The 15,062-nt window shown below is 36.3% G+C and overlaps 1 protein-coding gene across 3 annotated transcripts in view; it reads right to left on the bottom strand.

Annotated features, from left to right (window-relative positions):
• The window catches only part of IQUB (IQ motif and ubiquitin domain containing), a 63,210-nt gene extending 48,440 nt beyond the window's left edge, over nt 1-14,770 (bottom strand). For 2 of the 3 annotated variants that reach the window (XM_067041663.1, XM_067041661.1), the window contains exons 1-6: nt 12,899-12,979; nt 7,973-8,397; nt 5,543-5,677; nt 2,581-2,742; nt 2,319-2,491; nt 1,729-1,884 (exon numbers count right to left, since the gene is read on the bottom strand). In XM_067041663.1, the coding sequence (XP_066897764.1) occupies nt 1,729-1,884; nt 2,319-2,491; nt 2,581-2,742; nt 5,543-5,677; nt 7,973-8,393 (1,047 nt within the window). In that variant the 5' untranslated portion in view covers nt 8,394-8,397; nt 12,899-12,979. Of the gene's footprint in view, nt 1-1,728; nt 1,885-2,318; nt 2,492-2,580; nt 2,743-5,542; nt 5,678-7,972; nt 8,398-12,898; nt 12,980-14,742 lie in introns of those variants that run through there. The other variant, XM_067041662.1, reaches the window with a different exon arrangement.
• Between the last annotated feature and the right edge of the window lie 292 nt (nt 14,771-15,062).

Genomic DNA, 15,062 nt, shown 5'->3' with positions numbered 1-15,062 from the left:
AGAAGAGGGAGAAAAAAGGTAAAGGAACAGAGACTCAGAGATCTTTAGGACACCATCAAGTATACAAGCATACACAAGTACTAAAGGGAATTCTCCAAACTGAAAGAAAATTATATTAGATGTTAATTTTAACTCAAATGAAGAAATAAATAGCACCAGAAAAAGTAATTATGTAGGTAAAATATATAAGACTATATAAATATATTTTCCTCTTTTCTACTCTTATTTAAAAGTCAATTGCATAAAAACAATAATTATAAAAGGAATTACAGGGCTTAGAACATAAACAGAATATACATGTTTGTATGATAATAGCACAAAGAAGAAGGGATAAACTTGGAGTTCTGTTGGAGCAAGGTTTCAATACTTTATTAAATTTCAGTTAGCATTAATACAAAGTATGTTGCTATAAATTGAGATGTATATTCTAATTCCTAAATTACACTTGGAGCAACCACTTAGCAAATAACTAAAAAATATTTTTTAAACAATAAAGCAATAATAAAAAAGATGACCTCAAAAAAAAGATGACCTCATAAAATTGTACAAAGTATCTGAACGTACATTTCTCCTAAGAATATATATAAATTGTTAATAAGCACATGAGAAATATTCAGTATCATTAGCCATCAGGGTATGCAAATCAAAACCACAATGAGATACCACTTCACACTCACTAGGATGGCAATAATCCAAAAGTGCTGATAAGGATATGGAGAAATTAGAATCCTCACACACTGCTGGTGGGACATAAAATGGTGCAGCTGCTTTGGAAAACAGTCTGACAGCTCCTCAAAAGGGTTAAACAGAATTACCATATGAGGGCTTCCCTGGCGACACAGGGGTTAAGAATCCGCTTGCCAATGCAGGGGCAAGGGTTCAAGCCCTGGTCTGGGAAGATCCCACATGCCGCGGAGCAATTGGGCCCATGCGCCACAACTGCTGAGCCTGCGCTCTGGAGCCCGCGAGCCAAAATTACTGAAGCCCACACGCCGAGAGTCCATGCTCCGCAACAAGAGAAGCCACCGTGATGAGAAGCCCACGCACTGTAACAAAGAGTAGTCCCTGCTCGCCACAACTAGAGGAAGCCCACGTGCAGCAACAAAGACCCAACTCAGCCAAAAATAAATAAATAAATAAGTAAATAAATAAATAAATTACCATATGATCTAGCAATTACATTCCTAGGCAGATACCAAGAGAAATGAAAATACATATCCACATAAAAACTTATATGTGAATGTTTATAGCAGCCTTGTTCCTAATAGCCAACAAGTAGAAACAAATCAAATGTCTATCAACTGATAAATGGGCAAACAAATTGTGGTATATAGATTGACCTACCTACAGTAGGTATATACAATTGGATACATACAATGGAATATTATTTTGCAATATAGATTGCAATATATTGATATATGTTGCAACATGGATGAACCTTGAAAATATTATGCTAAGTAAAAGAAACCAGTCACAAAAGACTACACATTGTATGATTACATGTATGTGAAATACCCAGAATAAGCAAATCAATAGAGGCAGAAAGTAGATTAGTGGTTGCCTAAAGCAGAAAGGACTGGAAGGAAATAGGGGCTGGCTGCTATTGGATGTGGGATTTCTTTCTGGGATGATGAGAATGTTCTAAAATTGACTGTGGTAATGGTTGCATAACTCTGGTTACATAGTAAAAAGTCATTTAGTGTTCACCTATAATAAAAGTTATCTTACCGCCTTTAATCTTTTAGCATGGTATTCTGCTGCTGAAAAATATTTTCCTGGTGCTACCAGTTTATCAGTCATATTTGATACATACACACCAATTTTAGTCATCTGTGTGGATGTTGTATTTGTAGTTTGCTGGAGCTTTCTTTTCTGTAAAACTGTCTAAAATAAAAACATTTAAAAAATTTAAATATCCACTATATACACATAAAGTGAGTAAAAAGCATATTTTCCTACACATTTAAGTTAATATCTTTTATTATTTTAATTACCATATAATTCCCTGGAAGATTTTAATTTTAGAGAGCTACACAGTAAAACATTTGTTGAATTCTGTAGCTTCAAAATCCTACATGGAGGGCTTCCCTGGTGGTGCAGTGGTTGAGAGTCTGCCTGCCAATACAGGGGACATGGGTTCGTGCCCAGGTCTGGGAAGATCCCACATGCCGCAGAGCGGCTAAGCCCGTGAGCCATGGCCGCTGAGCCTGCGCGTCCAGAGCCTGTGCTCCACAACGGGAGAGGCCACAACAGTGAGGGGCCCACGTACTGCAAAAAAAAAAAAAAAAAAATCCTACATGGAAAAATAAAAATATTACCTGTGTATCCCTACAAAATGCATTCAGTTTTTCAGGAGTCTTTTTAGGTACAGTTTGTGTTCCAGCATTGTGATATTCCATTCCTGTTACTTTATGTCTGAATCCACCAAGAAATGGTTTGTGAAAATCAGATTTTATAATCTCAACAGCTACTTCCTGGTACTGATCAATGCCTGAGGAGATAAAACCAAGATTAAATGAAAGTTCAACTACAAAGGGACTCTAAAAATATACTTTACCTAAAAGATATCAAGTAACTAACCAGTTTGTACTCTGACAGTTATGACTTGAGAGGCATCACTTGATCTATCTATTCTTTTGATTGGATATAGATCTGGATGTAAAGAAAAGATTTCCACTTGGACAATATCCTGGGGCTTAACTCCATGTTGTAGTAGCGTCTCATGATTTTTAATAATCATTCCTAAAAATGAAATAAAATTATAAAAAGTGTTATGGCAAAGAAATGATTATATGTACTCATTTTAAGGGATGGAAAACATCAATGGTGCTTATATGAACACATATTGTTTAATTACCAAATGGGGTATTGATGATGTCCACCTCTTGCTGTATTAATAGTATCAAAAACTCCACAATGGAAAAAATTAAGGTGGTACTCCTGAGCAAGAATTCAGCATTATAAGTAAAGTAAAAATACAACTCTCAACTCATCAGAAATATAAATATACAAAAAAAAAAGAAATACAAATATACAATAACCATGCAACTATAAACATCTAAAAATAAAAAACACATTCTATAATATGAGCAAAATCATATTCTAAACATCGATTCTCTAAAATATCACAATGTTTTATAAATAAGCATAGGACATATCCATATCAGGGAAAGCCTGATTATTTTAATACACACTCCTAATGTATACACTCAGAGTTCTAAAGAATCCCTTCCTTTCTGTTTCTATAATCAGAAATTCATATAAATTAATTCATGCCAAGGTAGAGCTAAGACTCAGTTTTTTGCGAAAAAAGTGTACATCATCACCTTATTTTTATGTTTTATTGCTTCAACTTATACCCCCATCCCCACTGGTTTATTTCATAAACTGACTATAAATTTCTTTCTATATTTTAAGGCATTCATAAATACTTACAATGTTACTGGCTGCTGCTTTGTATAATGATAGAAACTATATCGGTTTTCCAATGTATGTTCTTCCTATATTACAATTAGGAATTTAACATAGCAAAGGTTTGTTTTACTCATTCTTAGAAATATGTCAGATACCACTAGTCTATTTTAGCTATGTTCAAGAAAGCACATTCAAAAATCTTTGAGTTTCAATTTCACCTTAAATTCTTAATTTAAAAAAATTAACGTTATATGGATTTTGCAATAGGTTGAATAATGGCCCTAAAATATATCCATGTACATTCCTAGAGTCTATGGATGCTACCCTATATGGAAAAAGTGACTGCAGATTTTATTAAGTTAAGGATTTTGAGATGGGTAGATTATCCTGGATTATTCACATGAGCCTTAAATATAATCATAAGTGCCCTTTAAGAGGAAGGACGAGGGAGATTTGACTACAGAGAAGATGATATGACAGAAGCAGAGAGAGATTTAAAGATGCTATGCTGCCGACTTTGAAGATGAGGAAGCCCAAGAATGCAAGAAATGCAACTCTAGAAGCTGGAAAAGGCAAGGAAGCAGACTCTCCCCAGAACCTCCGGAGGGAGAACAGCCCTGCTGACACCTTGATGTTATCCAAGTGAAATTGATTTAGGATTTTTCGCCTCCAGAACCATAAGCAAAATAAGCCACTAAATTTGTTAATTGTTACAACAGTCATAGGAAACTAACAGAGATTCATCTGCCAACTAACACAGAGCCCAGATTCTTAGGTACCACTGGCCAGGTGCTCAGTCTCAAAGTGCTCTCTCTTCTCCAGTTTTGAACTTCACCTTATAGTTAATGCCAAGCAGTTCCAAATTCCCTTTTAGGAGTCATACCTATATTTAAGTTCAGACTCTGACACTCATAAGCTTTGGGAATTTGCAGAAGTTCCTCAAGCTTTAGCTTCCATCTCTCAAAATAAATTAATAGTAATACCTACCTCAAAGGATTGTTGTGTAGATTGAATGATAATGTGATAATGTAGGCAGAATATTCTGTAGAAGGACTAGCACATAGTAAGTGCTCATTAAATTAGCCATCATCATCAACATGATCATTATCATCATCAGTATCATTATTGTTATAATAACTATTTAAATTTTAGCTTTGTTGCCTCAATCAAGCTTTAGTAACCTGTTGTTTGAATACATGAACATCTTACTATTGGAGCACATTCATTACAATAGTTTTCTAAAAATAATTTTGAAATTGAACTGATTGTTTTTCTCTGATTTGGCAAGGGGAAAGAACTTCATAGGTATGGCTTACTCCTTTTTAGCACTTCGGATATTCCCACAAAAAAAATGCTCTTATTGCCCTAGAAACTTGTGGCATCTTTATAAGTTAATATCAAACTTTTAAAAATAAAATATTATGATCTGTGCAGGCGTATTCTACAGAAATATTTCCTGAGCTATTCTAGTCTGCTTAATTCTATCACAGTTACTAAGACCTCAGCCTCTCATGACACAAGGCTAATATAAGGTGGGCTACTCAATATTGCCCACAAAATATAAATAAAGTTGAACATCATCAGAATGTGAACTGACCTTAATGTACAAGACTGATAAACCATTTTCAGTCCTCTTCTTTTTCTATACATGCTCATTCATCTATTTTTTTAACCTCATTTCCTCCTACTTCCCATATAATTTACTTCTATTCCCTCTAAATTCCTTACCACTTCCCGAAAGTCCCAGGTTTCTCATCTCTTTGGGACTTAGCAAAAGTATTATCACCTTTATCATATGAAGCTTTCTAGAATCTCCCAGTTTCCTTCCTCGCTGTTCTCACAGTTTTTTGAACATATCTCCATCAAAACATTTACACACTGTGTGGTAACCATTGCATACATCTTCCTTCCTAGTCTGTAAACAACTTGAAAACAGGGATTTTGTTTCATGTTTCTTTACATCTTTGGCTCTTAGCAAAGTATTTGGAACAAAGTATGTCCTCAATAATAATGTGTTGAATGAATGAATATATAACCATAATATAATGTTCAAACAGTAAACATGAAGATATTTCGTTTAACAAATCAAAGAGAAGTCTCGATAAGTTTTATTAGCCTCCAAGCTTACCTGCACATCTTATCTGCAGGACATAAGGTGGGACACCTAATAGAGATGAAAAATGATCCTTGAGGCATTTTAGAACAGTGTCAACTTTAAAGGGTATTATAATTTCCTGGCCCACAGGAAGAAGTACAACTTTTACTGTAGAAAAAATAAGAGAAAAAAAGAGTCATAGTTAAAAGCAAGGGTCAGCATCATAGAATCCACAGGCAGAGAAATATGGGACAATTTGTAATCACATAGAATGCAGGTTGTCTCTGCCATGTTCTCTCACCACACCTCCGTAATAAGAGCTAGTGTTCATTTTCTAAGAAGAGAAGTGACAAACATTCAGTTGCAACATTTTGCTTTGAAAATCAATGCATAATCTCAAGAATTAGCATCAATGGTCAATGCCTGCTCCCCCAACTCCAACTCAAAGTTCAGATCTCTCTTGCATTGCCTTCTATGAGGATCAGTGCATGTTCGAGATTACCTCTTCACCCAGAATACCATGAGAAAGAGGAAATGAAACTAAAGTGCTTTTAAAGTTTCTTTTAAAATCATTTAAAATTTTTAAAGATTCCCAGTATCTGGTATATATAGTTCAGATATAAACATAGGAAACATCTCAGAACATCAAGTGTTTTTGTGTAGTATTACAAAGGGAGACCCTGAGACCTGAACTTAGAAACATACATGCTTTGATTACATATTTATACCATGCATCAGGAAATCACTGTGTATTCATGAAGTTAAGAAAAACCAATAGGGAAATTTTCAAAGAAAATTTTCCTTGACCTTGCGATGACAAAAGATTATCTAAGTCCGTTCTTCTTCCCATAATTGATTTATGTCTATAGCTGGCAAAATGCAAAACAGAAAATCATCATTTTTTTACAAATATCTGGAATAACTATGCACAAATCTACTTTTCACAAAAAATGGGCATTATGTAGCTCACTCCCAACTCTATAAAATAAAAATCAAGACACATGTTAAAAATAGAGAAAAACTGTTATTATAAAATGATTATCTGTTCAGAAATTATAGGGAGGGTATATAGTACTTAAAAACTAATTATGATGGGGTAAACTTTTTACTTTTGTATCTACAGACTTTAAATTTTAATGGAGAAGATATAATATAAGTAAGATGGAGTGGAGAGTACACATGTAGACCAAAAAAGTTTCATTTATTTCTAGATGCCTGACATGACAGTTTTCATAAAGCTCTATGAGACATTCATCACTAATCGCAGCATGAAATGTAACAAGGCATTATTGATGCTAAGGTTCTTTAAGCTTGTTAAATATTATTTTCACAGTTCTCTCTTAATAAGAGAACACTCTCACAGATGTTACTATTTTAATTGTTTCCTGTATTCAAAATTCTATGATTAATGTATTTAAAATTTTTCATAGCAGTCACTTCCTAAGCTTTGGGAAGGGAAAGTTTGTTCAGGAATCTGTGAGCCTCAGGAAGTACAGGACCAAGACTACTTTTTTTAATCATCATATATTTGGTAAAAGCTATAATCACAGGGAATCACAGAATTATCAAAAAATGGAGCCCAAATTCACAATGAATAATGTAATTGAGGGATAACAACTTCAATTAGGCATAAATGGGCTTGATTACTGCTCCTTCTCCTTTTTATTCTTACTTGTGTAGACACACCACACAAGAGCTAACTACTCCACTAGATTCAAAAGCTACATTTTACCAGCCAGATTAAGCTGCTGTTATTGTTAAATGATGACCCATGTTCTCCACTCTATGGAAGGAAACTCTCTCAAAAGTTATGGAGAAGGGGGAGAAGGAGTAGTCAGTTAACCACCCAAGTAGAACTCTCCATGTAACCATCTTCTTGCTGCTCCCCTTCTGCTCTGTTACCAACAATGTAGTAATAACTTCCACATGCCATGTGATCAACATTATGTCTTTAAAATTAACCCATAATGAAAGACAACAATGATTTTTCTGAATCTTAATATAAAGTTAACACTAAGCAGAAATATGGAAATATGTAAAAGCAATGAGATATGTGGAATGAGTACTGTATATGTAACTAGAAAAATATGGTGTCAAGTTCTCATCCCACCTCTTGCTAGCTGTGTACAATTAATTCCAAAATGGCATGCAAAAGAATTACAATTATACTCAAAAATTTCTCCCTAAACATTTTAAGAACCTATTTTATTTTGGAAAAACAGAGAAACAACACTTCCAAATTTATTGATGCTCCTTCATTTAGGGAAGTAGGTACTGCAGAATAGAGGAGAGGCTTCACACATAATTAAGAGATTCAAGTGGCATAGCCACAAAGGTTTGGTGGATAAGGGAGTGGGAAAGTAATATCAAATATAAAATAAATCTTCAAGCAAAAACAAACAAGAAAAAACAACCATTCTTCAAAATGAGGTGGAAAAATACCCTATCTTCCCTAGGTAATACCTGTTGCTGACGAATCGTTCATTGATGTTTTCAGAGATTCCTTTACAGCCTTTATTTTTTCCAGATATGCCAGAGAATCTTTTGAATATTGTTCGGCTGACGGCACTGCATTATTAGATTTAGCTACAGACTCTCCACCGTCTCTTGGAGAGTATGAAACTTGTTCATCTGCCGTAACATCTTCCATGAGTTGCTCGACATCATTTAGTTCCAGGCTTAAAATGCTCTGGTCACTTGGCTCCTCAACACGTTTTTCACGGCCCCCACTAGATGGTTCTAGTTCAGAGTCACAGTCTTCAGTTTGCTCTGACTCTGGAACCTCTTCTGAGGGAACTGGAATATTGATAGTCACCAAAGCTTCCTCTCTTTCTTTTGATGAATCAACATTCTGAGCATCAGATCCTTCCTCCTGGTCAGACATTGTCCTGAATTTAAAAAAAAAAAAAAAATATATATATATATATATATATATATATTTACTACACTTAAAACATCTACACCAAATATCAAATTCATTGCTGGCATACAGCAGTATTCATAGTATACTACACTGTGGCTCATTATTTTTTTAATATTTTCTTAGTAATGGCATTAGATAAAAAACATTGGTGAATTTTTAATAAAAACACCACAGAAAGTAAAAATGTGTACCAAATAAAGAACCTCAAAACACAATAAATTTGAGAGAAATATTCTATGAAGAATATATTTTTAAAATTCTAAAATATATTGTCATCTCTTACTCAATGAGCAATGCCTTGTGAAAGAAGAATTCTTTTCAATAGCCTTTTTTCTAAAAAAGGCTATTTATGCTTCTGACATTGCAATTGAATATTAGCTCCAAGGAACCTGACATCTCCACAGCAACTATATGCTGGAAAGTACACAGTAGTAGCTTTGCTCTCACAAATTGTAGCAGAGGTGTCCAATGACCTCTGTCCCCCAAAACAAACATATCAACAAACAAATGTGGGTTGATCTTGGAGCTAACTAGGGCCTAAGCTACAGCAACCAAGAGTTTTGGCTTGGGAAATAGTACAATAGCAACAGGAGCTTGGGCCAGGGTGGGCCAGAGCAGCCCAGAGCCAGGCATCAGAGGCAGGAGCTGGATCAGAGCAGTGAGAAGCCAGTATAGCCAGGAGAGCCTACCTATAGAGGTTGGCAGCCAGGAAAAGGGGATAGGGGAAGTGACCCTGAGGCTGATTTCTGAGGCAAAAGCACAGGGAAGATTAAAACTTGAAATAGTAGTGAGATGGAAAAGCTGTGTTTGGAACTTTCACTTAAGCATAGATCCTTATGGAGAAAAAAATTAACCTTAGTGAAGTTCTCTGGCTACCAGATGACAAATTAAAAATAATTAATAATAATAATATCCTGAATAAAAATGTATACTTGTTGAATTCAATGAATACAGCATTACAGCTGAAGAGAGAATTAGTGAACTGGAAGATAAATCAAAAGATTTTATATAGACTGTTGCAAAGAGATAAGGATATGAAAAATATGAGAGATTAAGGCCATGGAGAAAAGAATCTCCCTGCCAACTCAGGGGACATGGGTTTGAGCCCTGGTCCGGGAATATCCCACATGTGCGCAGCAACAAAGGCCCAACACAGCCATAAATAAATAAACAAAATATTTTTAAAATATATTAAAAAAAACAACAAAGAGTATGCAACAGAGACTGCACGTAGCCTGTGAAGCCCTTTTCAAAAAAAGTCTGCCAGCCCCTGATCTGGCATGTGTCAAATTGGAGTCCTAGAAGAAAACAAAGATGGAAGGAAGAAAATATCATAAAAGGTAATGGCTGAAAGTTTTTCAAAACTGATTAAAAATATGAATCTACAGGTCCAGGAAGCACAATATAAAAATATACTTAACAGGATAAATAGAAATAATTCATAGCCATTTATATTGTAACTAAATTACAGAATAACAAACAGAAAATCCGAAAAGCAAACAGTGATCAAGGACATATCATTCACTGTTTTGAATCATATTTGCTGGCATTAATGCAAAGGAAAGAAAAGTAAAATCACTGCAATTTCTCATCAGAAAAATAGAAGCCAAGGCAATAATAGACTAATTAAAAGAAGGTAACTATCAACCCAGAATTGTACACCCAGCAAAAATATCTTTCAAGAAGAAAAACAGAAACATTTACAAACAAGTTATCACCAAGATATCTGCTCTAAAGGAACTTCTAAAGGATACACCTGAAGAGGAGTAAAATGGGCCCAATGTAAGTCTGAAGTGCAAGAAGGAAAGGCAAACAAATAAATCATAAACATATGGGTAAACCCAAATAAATATTGTCAACACAAAATAATAGCAGAAAATTAAAATATGAGACAATAAGAATATGTAACTGGGAAGGGAAAGATGAGAATAAACTATTATCAATTCCTTATACTGTTTACAAAATTGAGAGCTATGATATTCTTAACTCTAGACATTGTTAAATTAAATATGCATGGTTAAACTTCAAGAACAACCAATAAAAGAACTGAAATAAAGTTTTAAAATTCCGGAACAACAAAGAAAAAAAATGAGACAAAACTGAACAAAACTTCAACTTCTAAGAAGTTAGAGAAACTTCTTTAGGCTCTCACCCCCACACACACAAAAATCTTCCTTTTGGTTATTTTCTCCTATAACAAAGTTTAGTGGCCTGATTAGAAAGAGAGCACCATAAAGAAGCCTTAACTCCTAGCAACATAATTATCTACCCTTTTTAGAGAATCTGAGATAATGCTTTTGTTTCTATCTGGTCGGTCATCCTCCCCCCAAAATGGCCAAGATAGCATCTTCTAAAACAGCAACAGCAACAAAATCAAAAACTTCTGCTCTTCAAAAAAGACAACTAGAAGAATCAAAAGGCATGCCATACACTGGGATGTAGTTTTTTTGCAAAACTCTTATCTGATAAAGAACTTGTACCCAGAATATATAGAGAACTTGCAAAACTCAATAATAATTTTTTTTTAAAGTGAAAAAAATGAGTAAAAGATTTAAACAGATCCATCACCAAAGAATATACACAAGAAAGCAAATAAGCAGAGCCAGGACAAGACTGAGGCAAGTGTGGCACCTGCACTGCCCTATACATGCACTTGCACCTGAGAATAAATGCCTCCTAAAATTTTAGACCTAGTTGCCTCAGTTACCTCACTCTAATCCTGGCCCTGAGTACAAGCACATGAAAAATGCACAATATCATTAGTCATTAGAGAAATGAAACTTCAAATCACAATGAGATTTCACTACACATCTATTAGAATAGTTTAAAACAAATTTTAGCCCAATAGCCAGTGAGTATGAATACAAGTGGAGCTCTTATACCTTGATGCAAAACTGAAAACTGATATAGCATTTGAGATAACTGTCAGGTTTCTTGTAAAATTAACACATTTATCATATAACCCAGCAATCTGTACCTTTACCCAAGTGGAATGAAAAACTACATTCACTCAAAACCTTCACACAAAAGTTAATAAAGGCTTTATTTTTAATCACCAAAGACAGGAAACAACACAAACGTTCCTTTTCTGAGGAATGGATACACATACTATGATGCATTCATAAAATGGAATACCACGCATAAATAAAAAGGAATAAACTATTGATACACAAAACGTGTGAATCTCAAATAAATTATGATAAATGAAAGAAGCCAATTCTAAAGGCTACATACTGTATTGTTCAATTAAGTGAAAAAGCAAAGCTCTTGGTTCACAACCTCTAGAATTCCCTGGGTAAAACAGAAATTGAGCCGGGTACACAGAGGGCAAGGAGAATCGAAGAAAGAGGCAGACCGCTCCAGATTGCAGGTGGCAGGTTTAATAAGCAAGAAAACTTACAAAGGAGGGTTGTCTTAGGCAGCCTAAAGACAGTAAATCTCAACATCCACCTGCCAAAATCCTGAGTTTATGAGATCTTAACTGGGTTCAGTCAGGTATACAGTTCCGATGGTCTCAATAGCACATCTCCTAGTTCAGGAACAATGGGCAGAAGGTACATTCCAAGGACAGGGGAGGGGGAGGAGGTTTACCCCTGGGTAGTGGGTAAACCGGAGGTCATGTCCTTTCAATGACCTCTCCTCCAACAAAAGCACATACCAGCATGTACAATGTTACAGATACGACTACTTTTGTATATGTGTAGAATACCTCTGGAAGGTGAACTGGAGGACAGGGAGTTGCGGAACATGGGTGCAAGACAGATTTTCACTGTTCATTCTTTTCACTGTTTGAACTTTTAATCATCTTTATGTATTATTATGTATTATGTATTCAAGGGTAAATGTTATAATCTTTAAAAAGTTGTTTAAAAAGAAAAAAAACCACTCTACTATGATTGCATACAAAAACGTCCCCCTTTCACCTACAATGCATAATTTCGTTGGTATATCTAGAATATTAGTGTAAGTAGTAAGGCAGGGATCCAGTTTTCCCTTCTACCAAATAGCCTTGTTGAGCTTTTAAGAGGGCACAGCAAAGACCGTGGGTGGAGAGGAGTGAAAGAGGAATGTCTGAAAGCGCTCTATTTACTAAAGACTAAAAATGGTCACCATGGATGGCTAAACATTTTCTAATGCCAGACTGGGTCGCACACACGTCTTGCTTCTATATTATTAACCGTGATAAGCACTCGGGGTGGGAGGTGAGGTACACCTCCTAGCTTGATGCCGCTACTTCCGAATCCCAAATTAGAGATCCGGAGCCAGAAAAGGAACCAAGAAAGCTGGGATGCTTTGCACAGTTTTTTAGGCAAAGGTGAAACATTCCCGAGTGGCCATACAGTCCCCAGAGCCCAGGTTGCATCAACTCCCCACACTGAGCCCTCGGAGTCCAACGCCTTAGCCACCTGTTCAAGGTCGGCCTAGGGATCGGGCCAGTCGAAGGCAGCCAGAACCTGTCCTCCTACCTAAGAAATGCAGTTAGTCGGGTAGTAGCGGTTTCCCGGGCTCCTAGAAAGCAGAGTCCACACTCGCCGAATTCTGTTTCCGGTTGTATCCTAGCAACGGCCCCACCACTCCCTCCCACCAGGACACCACTCCCGCGAGAAGAGGCGGTGCCCGCGCTTAGAAAAAAAGGGGCGAGGGATGGAGCCAGGGGAGGGGGAGGAGCCAGGGGAGGGGGCGGAGAGAAGGAATGAAGCAGAGGTTGGGGCGGGGTGAGGGAGCGAGGGGATTTGTTACCTACTCGCTACCTAGGTCCGAAAGTGGTTCTGATGGTAACCACTCTCTAAGCTGCCTTTTACACTTGTGAAATGGCACAGTTCTCCGAACCAAATACTGACAGCAATTTGCGCTATGGATATAAAAAATCAGGGTTAGAGAAAATGTAAATATGAAGTGAGAGTGAGGACCTAAGCAAAGGAGAACACAGGTGTACAACAGCAGGTGCCTACTTGCTTTTCTTAAATCTGGAACTTGACTCTTAGCGCCCTTGCAGCCAACCAGAAAAGGGAGATAGGAGCTATTAAATAATTCCCCTTTTAAGTCAGGAGAAGCAAAGCTATTGTTAATCACTGAATTATAAACATTTTTTTTCCTATGACTATAAATTATTTAAATTGAGGTTTTAAAAGAAGCACGTATTATTGCGGGAAAGGGTCAATTGTGTTCCTATTGTATATGTAGTAATAAACTTCATGTGGCTTCATAATAGCTAACATTTATTATTATTTGTTACTAAGCACTTACATATACTTCTAATTTAAATTTTACAATGATTTTTTAAAGGAAGAACTGTGATCAGCTTCCTCTTACTAATGAGGAAACTAAGGCTCAGAGAGGTAAACCCAAGCAGTGTGACTCCAGAACCTCCATTTTAAACCACTAGTCTATGCTGCCTTTGACCTAAAACCCTTTGATATTTAAAAAGGATGTAAGATTAATAAAATTAAAATTTGTGTTATATATAGACAGGTCTATTCTTCCTTCATAATGTTCAATGTCTTCATTCCTTTATGCCATTCTGTTGAAATTGCACTCCTCTCCCCAATACCTTCCTAATGTCCAATGTAATTTTCTTCCATCTTTATCTCATTTTAAAAGATATTTCTTACTAGAATATAAAATATGTATTATAGGGCTTCCCTGGTGGCGCAGTGGTTGAGAATCCGCCTGCCGATGCAGGAGACACGGGTTCGTGCCCTGGTCCGGGAAGATCCCACATGCCGCGGAGCAACTAAGCCCGTGAGCCATGGCCGCTGGGCCTGCGCGTCCGGAGCCTGTGCTCCGCAACGGGAGAGGCCACGACAGTGAGAGGCCCGCATACCGCAAAAAAAAAAAAAAAAAAAAAAAAAAATGTATTATATTCTCAGATGAAATTGGTTTTGCTAATGGTTTTAGATAAATTCCTTTTTTTTTTTTTTTTTTGGCTGGGCCCGGTCTTAGTTTCAGCAGGATCTTTAGTTGCAGCATGAGGGATCTTTTTTTTAGTTGCGGCATGCCAGATTTAGTTCCCTGACCAGGGAGGGAACCCCGGGCCGTCTTCATTAGGAGCTTGGAGTCTTAACCACCGGACCACCAGAAAAGTCCCAGAGCATATGCATTTAAATCATTTCATGAATCCACATATTCATGAAGAGCAGAGCAAAGGGCATTTTGATAACCACTAGGGTTAGTCTCTCATGAATAAACCAGATGTTGCTGGAGATATGCAGACAAATTCTTCCCAGTGCTCCCCTACTCCCATCTCCAAAATCATAATGTATCTTAAATTTTACTAGTAATGAGAATTTAATTGGTTTTAAACACTCACCTTTCTGGGTCTCCTGTTTAAAATGTCTCATTCACTGCCCTCCCTGTTAGGGACAGTATGAAAAGCTAGATTTAGTCATAGAGGCAGGAGATGGAGGGATGAAAACCTGGTGGTAGATAACTTAAGTACTTCACCATCTTAAATGTGACCTGATACCCACTATATGTTCATATTTTATTTATAGTTTGCTGTGGAGGCGATTTTATACAACTCAGTTTTACAATATAAGCCTAACTTAATTGGTAGGCTTCCCAGGTAGTCTATACAAGTTGGAAAGCACATCAAAATCACATACATATATATGTGTATATACACAAACA

Source organism: Kogia breviceps, chromosome 9 (assembly GCF_026419965.1).
Source record: "Kogia breviceps isolate mKogBre1 chromosome 9, mKogBre1 haplotype 1, whole genome shotgun sequence".
Lineage (NCBI taxonomy): Eukaryota > Metazoa > Chordata > Mammalia > Artiodactyla > Physeteridae > Kogia > Kogia breviceps.
The sequence above is the reverse complement of the archived record's forward strand: the minus strand, read 5'-3'. Positions and strand labels throughout refer to the sequence as shown.